Genomic DNA, 15393 nt, shown 5'->3' on the forward strand with positions numbered 1-15393 from the left:
ATATATGTTGATCATATCCTCCTTAATCTCTTCTTCTCAAGAAAGAATAAATTCCATTCAGCTAATCTTTGCTCATAGCTGAGCTCCTCCATGCCTCTTATCATTTTGGTTGTCCTTCTCTGCACTTTCTCCAGTTCTCCAATATCCTTTTTGTGAACCGGGACCCAAAACTGAACTGCAAATTCCAGATCAGGTCTTACTAACGATTTGTACAGGAGTAAAATTATCTCTCTTTGGAGTAATAAATGTGCATGTTTAAGAGTAGGCTTTAATCTAATATACAGAAGCTATTAATCTATGTACCGGAAGATTACAACAAACACTAACAGGCACATTTAATTAAGCAGAACATGAAAAATAATGGTGTGCAAAGTACAAAAAACAGTAAAAGCCAGTGTTCAAAAGTGATCAATAGTCTTTTTAATGTATTAAGATTAAAATGTAGAAAGAGGAAAGCTTGATGTAAATAATGCTGTCAAAGGGTGCTAATAAAATGGTGTCTGTGTATACTTTTTAATTATATATGTGCAAACATAAGTTTGCAGCATTACATTTTTAAAAGCAGATTGAGGGACTGGTAATTTGTCTGGATACCACACCCCAAACTAGTCACTATTACATAATAAAACAATATTACTATCAGGACTTTTAAGGCACCTCTTTCAATATATAAAGACACAATAGGGTTTTTACTTTGAAAGGGAGTTTACCCTTAGCTTAGTGAATGTGGTGAAATTTCACTTTGCAAAGAATACTTAATTGTGTGTAGGAAGGTAAAAATATATATATAAATATTTGTGCTTACGCAGGCTATAGACAGTGCAAATTTCTTTCCTGCAAACACGGGTTGAAGGAAAGAAGTTTGCATAATTTCCCCATCAACATCATCCAATCATGTGCAAGCAGAAATACCTTTTTTACCTTTTCCCTTGCAATACTACCCAATCACTTGCATAGAAATTAAAGATAAGGGAGTATTTTTGCTTGCATGTGATTGGATGAAAAGTCAGCGGAGCTTCACTTTATTCACAATGCAAAAATGCTGTTTCTTTTTTAATTTCTCCAGCCTGCAATTGGTTATTCTTTGCAAGCTTTGAATTCACTAAACTTGCAAAGTGAAAATTCCTTTGCAAATGTACCTTTAGTAAAACCACCCTATTCAGATAAAGGAATACCTGGGTAGCAGTGACCATAACATGATTTCAGTTGATGTTAGCTGTAAGCAAAAATCCCATACGGTAAAGATAAAAACACTTAATTTCAAGAGAGCAAATTTTCCAAGGATGAAGGCTGCTCTCCAGGACCTAGACTGGGAGAGAATATTGGCATTAATGGGCACAGAACAGAAATGAGAACTCTTCAAAAAGACTGTGATCTCACTGCAAAGTATATTCCCATGGGCAATACGTTTAAAAGGCTAAAAATAAAACCGATGTGGCTCACGGCCAAAGTTAAAAAAGCTATGAACTATAAAAAGAGCTTTTAAAAATATAAAAATGAAGGAACGCTAGTGTCATTTAAATGTTACAAAGAATATAACAGAATATGTAAAAAGGAAATCAAGGATGCAAAAATTCAAAATGAAAGACAGATTGCAAAAGATAGTAGGACAAACCCCCAAAAATTCTTCAAATAGGATATGGGGGAACTGGAGAAAGTGCAGAGAAGGGCAACCAAACTGATAAGAGGCATGGAGGAACTCAGCTATGAGGAAAGATTAGAGGAACTGAATTTATTCACTCTTGATAAGAGGAGATTAAGGGGGGGATATGATCAACATGTACAAATATATAAGGGGTCCATATAGTGAACTTGGTGTCAAGTTATTCACTTTACAGTCAACAAAGAGGACAAGGGGGCACTCTTTTCGTCTAGAGGAAAAGAGATTTAATCTCCAAATATGGAAAGGTTTCTTCACAGTAAAAGCTGTGAAAATGTGGAATAGACTCCCTGCAGAGGTGGTTCTGGCCAGCTCAGTGGATTGCTTTAAGAAGGGCCTGGATTATTTCCTAAGTGTACAGAATATAACTGGGTACTAACATTTATGGGTAAAGTTGATCCGGGGGAAAATCCGATTGCCTCTCGGGGGATCAGGAAGGAATTTTTTCCCCTGCTTTAGCAAATTGGATCATGCTCTGCTGGGGTTTTTTGCCTTCCTCTGGATCAACCGTGCGTATAGAATTGGGTATATGGGATTGTATGATATTATTATTATTCATTTTTTTATTTTTTTTTGTGGTTGAACTGGATGGACTTGTGTCTTTTTTTCAACCTGACTAACAATGTAACTATGTAACTAACTATGCATCTTTATATACTGTAGAAAGTGTTACCTTAAAGGTCCCAATAACAATATTGTTTTATTCTGTCATATTGACATTCAAAGAGACTGTATGTTGTATAGCAATGTAAGACACTATTCAGCGACTTCAAATAAAGTTTGTCTTTAAACTAATTTGAATTTCAAAAATGCATCAGACTCTTTATTATTTACAGTAGGTAATATATGACAAACGTTAAAAAAAAATTTTTAAGCATTTAATAAAACTTAAAATGCAACATATTTGATAAGCATTTTTACAGAATATAAACTAGAAAAGCTTTAACGTTTAACGTTCAACTGCAGGCTTTTTTATGTTTTTTTATAGAATAGATAAAGGCTAGAACCCCTGTTAGGTTTGTTCTCTGTGTCCTCTATTAAGATTTCCCTATACTGCCGGTTGATTTCATGGGTATCAGACAGAATAAGAGGGGATAGTAAATGAAGAAGGAAAAAATAGAAGACAAATCCCTTCTATGTAACTTGTAGACACAGAGTCTGAAAAAGAGGCTTGGTCTTTAAGTGGTTAAAAAAAGTTTTAGCTGGAGTTGAATTTTGACTCAGGGTTCTATGAACTCAGGGATAACAATAATGGCTTCTTTTTGTCAATTTATTCTTTTTTTTAAATAGGTCAACTTAATTTGTTACCAAATTTTAATCAGGTAAATACACGTATTGAATATTATTATGCAGTATTTCATATTTACCAGACAAAACAAAAACAATAAAAAATATATCATGCATAAATAAAGAAAATATATGAGAAAATAAACTGCACATTTATTTTAATACAAAAGTTAGTTATATTTTTTTGGTGAAAAGGTTTATAGGTATCATTTATGAAAAATTCTGAAATGAGAGCTATTTTTATTGTCTTTAGCATCTCAATAAATTAAAAAATGTCACTGAAAATTACATTGAAATTTAAACTTGATTGGGTGCTAAGGGTTCATTGAGAGCTAACTTTTCAGACAATCCTACTTTACATACTTTATAGACCGAGTTTAGCTTAAAATAAAAATCTGTTAATTTACAATAACTTACAGTCAGTATGATGTGTCACTTGTGCTGATTCTTTTAGATCAGTGGCTCTCAACTCCTGTCTTCAGCACCCACTAACAGGCCAGGTTTGCAAGATAACCGAAATATATCACAGGTGATATAATTTGCTGCTCAGTGATTGCAGTATTCTAGTCTGCATCTCCCCAAGGTAAAAGCTGGCCTGTTAGTAGGTCCTGAGGACAGGAGTTCAGAACCACTGTTTTAGGAGAAATCTTCCTCCATCCTACTGTCCCCACCCATACAACTAAAGAGCTGTCTGGATCTCTCAGAGGATCTAAGAATGGAGAGGAGGAGTTATCAATCATCCATCCTTCCCAATATCCTCTGTCATTCATAGAGGCTTTAGTATGTTTGGGCGTGGGAGATGGTGGGTAGGACGAAGAAAGATTTCTCTTAAAAGAAGTAGAATCAGCACAAGGGACACAATCCCATTGACTGTACGTTATGTCCCTTTTACAGATTTTTATGTTTTGGATTTTAGTTAAACTTAAAATGGTTGTAGACCCACTTGGTGATTTTCAGGCAATCCCCTGTCTTCCATAATGCTGTGTGCCCCAGTGTAAAAAAGCCCCTTATTAAAAAAATGCAGTTTTATATCTTATTTTCTAGCGCTGCTCGGAACTCACGTGACTAGCCGTCTCTCTCGATCTGACAGCTGAAACAGGAGGGGCTGAGAATCCCCCGCTGATGTCAGTCAGGAGGAGGAGGAGAGAGGAGGAGAAAGGCAGCCAGTCACATGAGTGCCGAGTGGTGCTCTGAAATATAGTCTAGAACAGTGTTTCTTTAATAAAGTAGATTAAAGTAGATTAAAGTAGACAGCATTATGGAAAACAGGGGATTGGCTGAAAATTACAATTATTTTAGCAGTAGCTGAGGAGGGGCAGACACTGGTATGAGCTGACAGGCAGGGAAGGGAGGGTGGAGGGGAGGACAGAGGAGAGCTGCAGATGACGGAGGCATGTAAACTGACCAAAGTGTCAGGGCTCAGCAGCCATGATAAGTCAGTTTAGGGGGGGGGGCAGAACCAGGCAGGATCAGCCAGGTATTTTAGTTGATAGAAGGGGTCAGATGACACAGCACAAGAATTGTGCTGTTATTCATGCTTTAAGGGAACAGGATCTGTTTTATATATATTTAATTTTTTTAAGCTTTAAGCTTTAAAAGGAAAAATAAATCCTTAAAGTGAAAATCTTTTTTTTTAGGTTGGATAGAATGGCGAGCGGTTAATACCCCTGTCAGGTACCTACAACTGTATGTGTGCCAGTTAGGTAAATTCACTCTTATTGTCCTGGTGGATGACTGGACAGCAAAAAAAAAAAAAGCTTTGACTTTGGATAGACTTTAAACATTTGCTGACTTAAACTATAGCCAAATGATGACTACAGCGTCGAAGGCTAGTTCTGGAAGGCCATCATATGACGGCATCCTGCGATCGTGTCCGCTGTATGCCTGCTGTAAGCCGCGGGCTGTGCACTCTGTAATCACAGATCACAGGATACTGCTGATCACAGATTGAGGTAAAGAGCCAGTCAGAGTCTCTTTACCACGTGATCAGCTGTGTCCAATCACAGCTGATCATGGATGTAAATAGAAGGGACATGTACACTGATTATCAATGCAGTCCAAACAGTGCTGCCAATGTGTGCCCACCAGTGCCTCCTCATCAGTGTCACCTATCAGTGCTGCCTAACAGTGCCCATTAGTGCTGCCCATCAGCACTGCCTATCACTGCTGACTATCACTGCTGACGTCACCACGCTGTCTTACTAGGAGGAAGGGAGTTTGTTGCGATCCGGCCGGCTCTGTTTTTACATGCGATTTTAAATATACGAAATGTAAGTGCAATACTTTTTTCTATAATAAAAAAAGTTAGACAGTACTACACTATAGTTAGTCTCTCTTTTTGGGTCCTTTGCTGAATGAGATTATCACAGACTTTGCAGTGGTGGCGGTGTGTGAGAAATCATTGCAGCCATCAATCCAGTGCTATTTATCCCTAAGATCTTCTGTGCAAGTAAAGGCCTTGGTTGGGCTATAGCCACATGCCTGTTTTTTCTTGCTGTCTGGTAAGCAAATTTTTCTTATGGTGGCCGTGCACTTCTTGGAGTGGATCACTGTGGTGTCATTATAATAAGGATTTACCCCACCAAAATACTGAAACATAGCATCATGTTTTTCAATCAATTATCCTGATTCACTATCTGGGAATATTCTAGCTATTCTAGCTATTCTTATGCCGCGTACACATGACCGAACTTTCTGTCAGAATAAACTCTGTCTTTCCGACGGAGTTCCGACTAATTTCCGACGGAGTTCAGCTGAAACGGACTTGCCTACACACGTTCACACCAAAGTCCGTTTCTTTAGAACGTGATGACGTACGAGGGGACCAGAAAAGGAAGTTCAATAGCCAGTAGCCAATAGCTTCCCTTACGTCGCATTTGGTCCGTTGGAATAGCATACAATTATACATACAATAGCATACAATTCCTGATAGGAATTGATTCCGTCAAAAAAAATTTAATCATGTTCTATATCTAGGTCCATCAGAATTTTTGAAAAAAACAAAGTCAGATGAGGCCCACATACGATCGGAATATCAGATGAAATGATTCCTTTTCTGCAGGAAAGTCTGGTCGTGTGCTGGTCTGCTGCTTCTATTGATGATTTTTTTGTTGACACACTAGCGCAGGTCTAACCCCTTTTATCAGTGCCACCTCATCAGTGTCCACCAGTGCCACCTCATCAGTGCAGTCTATCAATGCCCATCAATGCTCATCAGTGAAGGAGAAAAATTACCTGTTTCCAAAATGTTATAACAAACTATGAAAAAGTTTTTTGTATTTTTTTTCAACATTTTCAGGCTTTATTCGTTTATTTAGCAAAAAAAAAAAAAAAAAACAAACAAAAAAAAACTCCATTGGTGATTAAATACCACCTAAAGAAAGCTCTATTTGTGTGAACAAAAATGATAAAAGTTTTGTTTGGCTACAGTGTTGCCTGTCCACACAATTGTCATTCAAAGTGTGACAGTGTAGAAAGCTGAAAATTGGCCTGGTCAGGAAGGGGGTAAAAGTGCCTGATTGGCAAGCGGTTAAATAGTGTAACATTTATGCGATACAAATCAATATTATGCTCCTAGGCACTTTGTTTATTTCATAAATTTTTTTTTGTCACAAAAAAAATCTTGGATTTATTTACTAGCGCAGCTTGACAGGAGCATAGGTAACTTTCTCCTCTGAGTGTCTACCCTTCACACGGTTTGATTGTTTAGACTGACAGATCTCAGCATAATGAAGTTTTCCTTCACACACCGACTCATCTTCAAAGACCTAGAATTTAAGGCAACCACAATAAGAAATTATTAATAGTCGAATCTGAGTTCTATAAACATCAAAATAATCTTATAATATGCATGTGTTGGCTCATAGTATAACCAGCCTCTTGCTACATGGTTAAGACTATACAAAAAATGTGGCATGCCTTTCATCAGATCATTTAAACTATTTTTATTTTCTTTAAATACAAAAGATTTTTTATTAGTACAGTATTGAGCATTAAGTAATGACACCAATGCTGACAAAGACATGCATCTATGTTGTACATATTCAGTCAAAGGAATAAATAAGACAAGGTCTCTGCAATATAGCAGATTGATAGAGGAAGAATGTATTACTTAGGCCGCGTACACACGGGCGGACTGTCTGACGGACTTGGTCCGCTGAAACGTGTTACCATGGAGGGTAAGTAATTAGGGGATGCTGGGGACACTGTTAAACACAGAAGGTTTTCTATCTTAATGCATGTGATGTCAGAGAGGGCAGGGGTCACCCGTTTACATCACCAGGTGGCCCCTCCCTTGCCTATATAACAGCTGTCAAAGCGAAAAGACAGCAGTTGGCTGGAAAGCCTCCCATGGAGGGAGAGTTTTTCCTTTTTTTATTTCTTTTTACAAGACAGACGGACGCCGTGATTGACGATGGATTTACATCGCGTGACGCTTTTTTTTAAATAAAGGAATTGTCAAAAACTGTCTCCTGTTGTTTTTACTATTTTACACTTTTTTGGGTGAATGAGTAGGGGTACAATGTACGTGATACCCGTTCACATGGTGGGGTCCAGGATCTGGGGGCCCCAGATTCCGATAAGCCCCCCCCGCTCGCAGACTCCCACAACTACCGGGCAAGGGTTGTGGGGATGAAGCCCTTATCCCCATCAACATGGGGACAAGGTGCTTTGGAGGGGACCCCAAAGCTCCCTCCCCATGTTAAGGGCAAATGGCCTGGTATGGTTCAGGAGGGGGGGCTCCCGCCCCCCCCTTTTCCTGTGGCCTGTCAGGCTGCATACCTGAATAAGGGTATGGTATGGATTTTGGGGGGCCCCATGCCGTTTTTTAAAAAATTTTGAGTTCCTCTTAATATTCATGCCAGACCCAAAGGGCCTGGTATGGACTGGGGGGGGGGGGACTCACACCATTTTTTTCAATGATATTTTATGTATATTGCTGGGATCATTACAGCCGCGAGCAATTTTATACGACATTAATTTTGCTGCGGTACTGTTATAAACATGGGAAAGATGTGTTACTTTACAGACCGACTAAGGGGACCCCCAGGCATGATATTTAAAGGAATATTTCATTTTTATTGTTTCACTTTTTCATTATTAAAATCAATGCTCCTGAAAAAAACTTGCATTAAGCCTTTAAAATGAACATGTCTGATTTTTCACGTTCGTGTCCCATAGACTTTAATGACGTTCGCTCAAATTTTTTGTCTGGTGCGACCAGAATCGGGGGGGGGGGGGGGGTGTTCGGCTCAACTCTATAATTTACCTTTTGAGGTCAACTAAAGGTAAAAAAAAGAGTTCACTTTATGGTAATGATTAGATCATATTCCTATTGGCTATTGCTCATAAACTTTAAACTTTATATGTACAGTAGATGTAGTAAATATACAAAAAATGCTTCAGAAGTAGAAACCTACCTGGTTCACAACCTGAGTTGAGCCTATAAAACAAACAAGTTTAATATTAGCTATGTCTTTCAGTGATACAATATTACTTACACATACATGTATTGGTCAAAAAAAGTAAACTATAATGATTTTGAGATTTATTTTTTTGTTTTCTAATGAGTTTACTGTACTTTTGTACAATTATCATTTAAAGTGGAAGTAAACCCTTTTTTGACACTTGCACCTACAGGTAAGCCTATAATAAGGCTTACCTGTAGGTACAGTGAATGTCTCCTAAACCTGCATGGTTTAGAAGATTTATTCACACTGCATGCAGCCGGTGACGTCAATGGCGCATGCACTCTGAAGGGACTGCATACTCGTGCCGTGCCTTCAAAGCCCCATGCCGCAGTCTGTGACTCCCGCACGCATGCATGCGAGTGCCATCATCGCGGTGCTCCAATCAGATGGCCGGAGGCCACCAACCTGGGAGAAGACCATGTGAAGATGGAAGCACCTTCTGCGGTAACAGCGAAAAGCTGGAGGGCTTCGAAGCTGGTGGGCTTCTTTCTAAGGAAAGTATTTCATAATGTGCTAGTATGCAATGCATACTAGCACATTATGCCATTGTCGTTTAGGGTTAAAAATAGAAAATGCAATTCACGACCTCATTAAATATTCCACCCCCACCCCCCATCACCACTACCCTAAAGCTTAGTACACACTACCATTTTTTTTCTATTTATTCTATTCATCACTATTTATTATCACCCACCCCCCCCCCCCCCCTACTATTTTTTTCGTTCAACCCAGTAGGGCTGATTTTACTGGTGTGGGTTTAATAACACTTGAGCATCGGAACAGCCTGAACAGGAGGAGGGAGGGGGAGAGCTACTGTTCTCAGTGAAGTCACTGGAGCGAGTAGGCAGTCCAGACCTGATATCAATCAGAGGAGAGGAAGGGGGAAGGATCCAGACCAAGTTGTCAGCATGACACTCCAAAAAATTCTGCAGCCCCTCTCACAGGTATTTAGCTAAATTTCAACAGAAATTCTGCACTTCTGAGAGGGCTGGAAATATTTTTAGATATCAGCAGCTCACATAGAATAGGTGTAAGCTAAAAAATAAAAAGGAAACCCATATTTCTCCCTTCGGTGGAGCCCCACCGAGTTCTTGGATGGATCTGTTTTGGCAGACTCTCCAGAGAAAGTCGTCCGTCTGGTTTTGGCCAAATGGACCCAGTGAAGAACCTCAGTCAGCCTAACGCCTCGGGGGAATGTAAGGTCTTTCCTAGTGGAGGACACTACAACACCCGTTTGCACGTTTTGTGTCACTCTTTATGTGTGTGCACTTTTTTAGGCATCGGGTGGAGTTTTTGTGTGTGTTTCACACCCAAAAAGGCTTTTAAAAAAAACAAACAAAAAAAAAACCCTCTAGATTGAGAGCTCAGAAAACTTGTTTCTCTCTCTATCACTCCAATACTGCACACATTCAGTCCTAGCTCATCGCTTCAATAAGAGTAGATGGCCTTGAAGAAATCTATAATTATAGGTAAAGATAGAAGCACACAACATACATGGTGAGAAGGGCCTAGGTATCTGAAGTCTTAGTGGATGGCCTGGAGGTAAGTGTACGTTAACATGCTACACTTTCCTCCCAGCAGTGCTTTTAGATAACATTTTGCTCAGTTCCTCATTATTTACAAAATTCAAAAAGAGTTACAGGATAACTTACCTTTGTGACAAAATTTTACGACAACAATGAGCAGTACCAGTATAATACAAGCCTCAACCCCTACCACGGCATACAGGATATATTGCATATTTTCATTAGTTGGATTTTTTTCTAAGAGAAAAGAGGGAAAGGGGAAACAATAAGAACATAATAACACTCTCTCTGCCATTTCCTTTTTACAAAGACACAAAAGGAAACTTGGAGACAGAAGCCAGTTCAACATCGGTGAATAGTATTGCATCTCATTTTGAAATGTCTTAAAGAGTAATTGTAAGATTTGTGATAAATCACTAAACAGAAGTAACAAGTGGCTCCCAATTGTGTAAACCAAAAAAGTAACATGTAGTATATAAATGTACATGAGGACAGTCATATTTGCTGATTACATATGCATACCTGCCAACTTTTTGAGATGCGAACGAGGGACATCTATGAGCAAAAGTATGTAGGCATAGGGCGCACCCCCTGCCACGCCCCCTTAATGGAGAATTATTATTATAGGGTTCAATATTGAGTTGGCCCACCCTTTACAGTTATAAAAGCTTCAACTCTTCTGGGAAGGTTGTCCACAAGGTTTAGTAGTGTGTCTATGGGAATGTTTGACCATTCTTCCAAAAGCGCATTTGTGAGGTCAAGCACTGATGTTGGATGAGAAGGCCTGGCTCGCAGTCTCCGCTCTAATTCATCCAAAAGGTGTTCTATCAGGTTGAGGTCAGGACTCTGTGCAGGCCAGTCAAGTTCCTCCACCCCAAACTCGCTCATTCATGTCTCGATGGACCTTGCTTTGTGCACTAGTATGCAGTCATGTAGGAACAGGAGGGGGCCATCCCCAAACTGTTCCCACAAAGTTGGGAGCATTAAATTGTCCAAAATGTCTTGGTAAGCTGACGCCTTAAGGGTTCCCTTCACTGGAGCTAAGGGGCCAAGCCCAACCCCTGAAAAACAACCCCACACCATAATCCCCCCTCCACCAAATTATTTGGACCAGTGCACAAAGCAAGGTCCATAAAGACATGGATGAGCGAGTTTGGGGTGGAGGTACTTAACTGGCCTGCACAGAGTCCTGACCTCAACCAGATAGAATGCCTTTGGGATGAATTCGAGCGGAGACTGTCAGCCAGGCCTTCTCGTCCAACATCAGTGCTTCTGGAAGAATGGTCAAACATTCCCATAGACACACTCCTAAAACTTGTGGACAGCCTTCCCGGAAGATTTGAAGCTGGTATAGCTGCAAAGGGTGGGCCAACTCAATATTAAACCCTACAGACTAAGACTGGGATGCCATTATAGTTCATGTGCGTGTAAGACAGGTGTTGCATTGCTTTTGGCAATATAGTGTATATATGTCCCATATTCAAGCACAGAGGCTAAGTGGCAGGTCCCAGTACCAGCTGTGTAGTCTATACAAAGTTGGGTGCTAATTATGTAATTAGGTCCAATCACCATGTCCAAGTGCTAACTAAACTGGTAAAGCCAGGTAACAGAGAGAGGAGGCCTACACCTCCACCCACTGCACTGGAAGTTCTGACAAACTGTCCCACTGCTCTGTTGTCATTGTCACAATGCTGCTGCTTGAACACTATCCACACCTGGCCCAGGAGGAGCCTCCTGACTTCTGGCTGGGTAGGCTTTTTGATGCCAAAATGTTTACTTTTTTTTTCTTTGAAATTTTGCACCCCTGAGAATTTTGCACCCAGGGATGATTGACTAGGGATATTGTCTGAACCCTACTAGATACTCATCAATTGTATTGAATATGTGGTGGTAAGATAAAAGCTATTTTAGATTGTAAAGATTTTATAATTATATATATATATATATATATATATATATATTTCATATGGAAATACGTATTAATTTATTTGTTGTTGATGCCTGGCACCAAAAAAGTCCAATTGAATTATATATTGTATATATTTGGTGTCATAAGGGATGTAGTGTCAATGATCTTCCACCAATCCTCTTTGTATAGAGCTGCACAATGGCTGTAACTTGCTAATTCACATTTCATTGTAGGTCTACCAGAGGGGGTCTATTTGACTGAAGCAAAACAAAGTCTTCCAAACAGGGCCTATTGGACTAAAACAAAAAGAAAAGATTATCTGCTGTCAGTCACCAATGACCTGAAACATCCACAATACTCCTGAGTATGTGATTTAGGCTGCCTAGGCTCTCCATAGCATTAAATGAAGTTTATGGTGGACATGTGAGGGAGAATGAAGATTGAAGAGTGCAAATTTCGAAGAGGATGAGGAGCACAGACCACACAGCGTAAAATCTTTGTGGTATGAATACATGCAAGTATAAAACTTGGAGGGGGTTTGTGAATGGACATAAAAGCTGAATTAGTATAGCTGTACTTTGTCTAAGACTGGTTTAAGGTAGGTAAATTGTACTAAACATAAAGGTGTCTAAAATGGTAGGCAACAGTAACGGTTGGAGAGGTAGACAAGAAGGACTTTATAGTAAAACAATAGGCAACTATAAAGGTGGGCTGTATGTGCCAGTAACAGCTACTTTATGTTACTAGAAACAAAATACCTTGTATGGGTTTTCTTTGTATGACCTCCAATCTGGTTCCAGATCCAATTCCCATTTGCCCACGAACAGTCTGTATATGACAGCAGTATATTCCGGAGTCAATCTCCAACACATTGACAATGGTAAGTATAGAATTTATCTTATAGCACAATGTTCCTGATTCAGTTGTTAAATCTGAATTTGAACTGATTCTGCCATTGTAACATGTTTGATCAGAAAGAGACACACTGTGATTACAGCCTCGAGTCCATTTTGCAGTAAAAGAGGGTGAATCAAAGACAAAGGAGCAAGTGATGTTCACTGACTGCCCAGCTTCAACGTTCATGATCTCCTGTTGTGTGATGTTTATAAATGCATTGGCATCTATTGAAAGGCAAAGTGAAAAATTAAGTATGGGTTAAAGAAATTCGCATGCAGTTATATCACATTTTACTAACAAATTAACCACTTGCTTACTGGGCACTTAAACCCCCTTCCTATCCAGACCAATTTTTTAGCTTTCAGCACTGATTCATTTTGAATGACAATTGCGCGGTCATGCTACAGTGTGCCCAAATGAAATTTTGATTATTTTTTTTCCCCACAAATAGAGCTTTCTTTTGGTGGTATTTGATCACCTCTGCAATTTAAATTTTTTGTTAAAAAAATGTAAAAAGACAGCATTTTTTTAAAAAATGTTGCTTTTTTATTTTGTTATAAAATTTTAAAACAGGTAATTTTCGTCAATCATTGATGTATGCTGATGAGGCGTCACTTATGGGCACCGATAGGTGGCAGTGATGGGCACTGAAGGGTGGCAGTGATGGGCACTGAAGGGTGGCAGTGATGGGCACTGATCGGTCACACTGATAGGCAGCACTTCTAGGTGGCACTGATTGGCACTACTGGTGGGCATTGATAGGTGGCACTTGTGGGAATTGATAGGTGGCACTTGTGGGCACTGTCAGGTGGCAATGGCAGGTGGCAAAGATGAGGCATAATTGCTTCTTCGGGACCGATGTCCCTTTCAGATGAGCCGGTGATCGGCTTTTTTTTCCTCCTCCGCTGTCAGCGCAAGGAGAAAAAATAAGGATCACCGAGCTTTTGTTTTGATCATGTGATCAGCTGTCATTGACTGACAGTTGATCACATGGTAAGGGGCCGGGACCAGCCCCTTACACGGATCGGTGATCACCCGAGTCTCATTGACTCAGTGATCACGGTGTGCGCAGGGAGCGTGCACAGGGGAGGCCGTCATATGATGGCCTCCCGGGAATTCAGGTCCACGCTGTGACCGCCATTCGGCTATAGCGCAGATGTCCAGAGGTTAAAGCAGAGTTTCACTTGTTTTTCAGTTTATTAAAAGTCGGTTTGCTAACAGGGAAAGCTTTCAGGTAAGAATACAATGATTACTGTCGCTGGCTATAGCTGGCGGCAGTAACGCGAACAAAAAACCCACAGGCTGGTTGTACTGAAGTCGATCGATCAGTTCCTGCTGAATCGGAGAAATTTTTGATCCGTCTATGGTTGGCTTTAGTCATTGTGAGGGCTTATTCGTTGTGTATTGCTCTTATTGAAATACCAATAAATGTATTGAATGAGAAAATATAAAATAACAAAAACAGCTTTTGCATCTGTTCAGCTTTAAACTTGCCTTGCAAGTTTGGTTTGTAATCTGTTAAAATGTTGATTATAAATTGTCATCCACAAAGCTGAGGGAGAAAATAAGGACACTGCTTTGGCTTAGGTGGCAAGCTCATTTCAGGGAGGCCACGTTCCGTACCGACACCCTCCCCCCAAACTTTAAAAGATAATGTTGTGTCACACTCACCAACAAAACACCCTCACTGTGCCTATTTGCAGCCTCATCAGTGCTAACAATGCAGCCTCACAGTGCCAATCTGCACCCTCACTGTTAGTGATGGACGAACTTCCGACGGGACATTTCGCGAACCGCGAACGTGGCCAAAAGTTTGCGAACTGCAAAGTTCACGGCGGACCACATTTACTTTAATGACAGGCGAATCTTAAAAACTTCCAGGTCATATTTTCAGCCACAAAATGCTTACTAGCTGTGCACACATAGTCCCACAACATGGACACTGACATAACAAAAGTATTAAGTGAATCTGGGATCGACAACGACAAGCATTCTTTTTTTATCTGTAAAATTTTGACAATTTAGGAGCGCATGAAGGCCATGGAGGAGAGGCAAGGTCAGGGCAGGCTATGAGGGGGTGCAGGAGATGATCAGTGCCACAGTCAGGGCAGCGCTGTCCTGTGCCAGTGTCCCAGTGTGCCAACCTGTGCTTGAGCCCCTCCCTCTGCCTGGCCCTTACCCCCACCTATGCAGGGCTCCACTGCGGTGGTCTGGAGGTGCCAGTCCAGTGCTGATCCTCAGCCATGGTGCTGGCACTGCCTGCTGATTGGCTTCTCCGCTGCTATCTCCCTCACTGTCTGAAACCAGCACTGCAATAGAGACTGAGCACTGACACCAGCACCGTGATAGAGAGCACTGACACCAACACCGTGATAGAGAGCACTGACACCAGCACTGATATAGAGAGCACTGACACCAGCACTGATATAGAGAGCACTGACACCAGCACCGTGATAGAGAGCACTGACACCAGCACCGTGATAGAGAGCACTGACACCAGCACCGTGATAGAGAGCACTGACACCAGCACCGAGATAGAGAGCACTGACACCAGCACCGAGATAGAGAGCACTGACACCAGCACCGAGATAGAGAGCACTGACACCACACCAGCACCGAGATAGAGAGCACTGACACCACACC

General features: G+C 40.6%; 1 protein-coding gene across 1 annotated transcript in view; it reads right to left on the minus strand.

Moving 5' to 3' along the window:
- Positions 1 to 437: 437 nt before the first annotated feature.
- The window catches only part of LOC143935450 (uncharacterized), a 59909-nt gene continuing 44953 nt past the window's right edge, over positions 438 to 15393 (minus strand). The window contains exons 2-5 of the mRNA XM_077459375.1: positions 12612 to 12974; positions 10071 to 10181; positions 8368 to 8390; positions 438 to 6714 (exon numbers count right to left, since the gene is read on the minus strand). Coding sequence (XP_077315501.1) covers positions 6583 to 6714; positions 8368 to 8390; positions 10071 to 10181; positions 12612 to 12974 — 629 coding nt within the window. The 3' untranslated portion in view covers positions 438 to 6582. The remainder of the gene's footprint in view (positions 6715 to 8367; positions 8391 to 10070; positions 10182 to 12611; positions 12975 to 15393) is intronic.

The sequence above is a fragment of the Lithobates pipiens genome, unplaced genomic scaffold (assembly GCF_037356315.1).
Source record: "Lithobates pipiens isolate NorthernLeopardFrog02 unplaced genomic scaffold, aLitPip1_a1.2 Scaffold_1, whole genome shotgun sequence".
Taxonomy (NCBI): domain Eukaryota; kingdom Metazoa; phylum Chordata; class Amphibia; order Anura; family Ranidae; genus Lithobates; species Lithobates pipiens.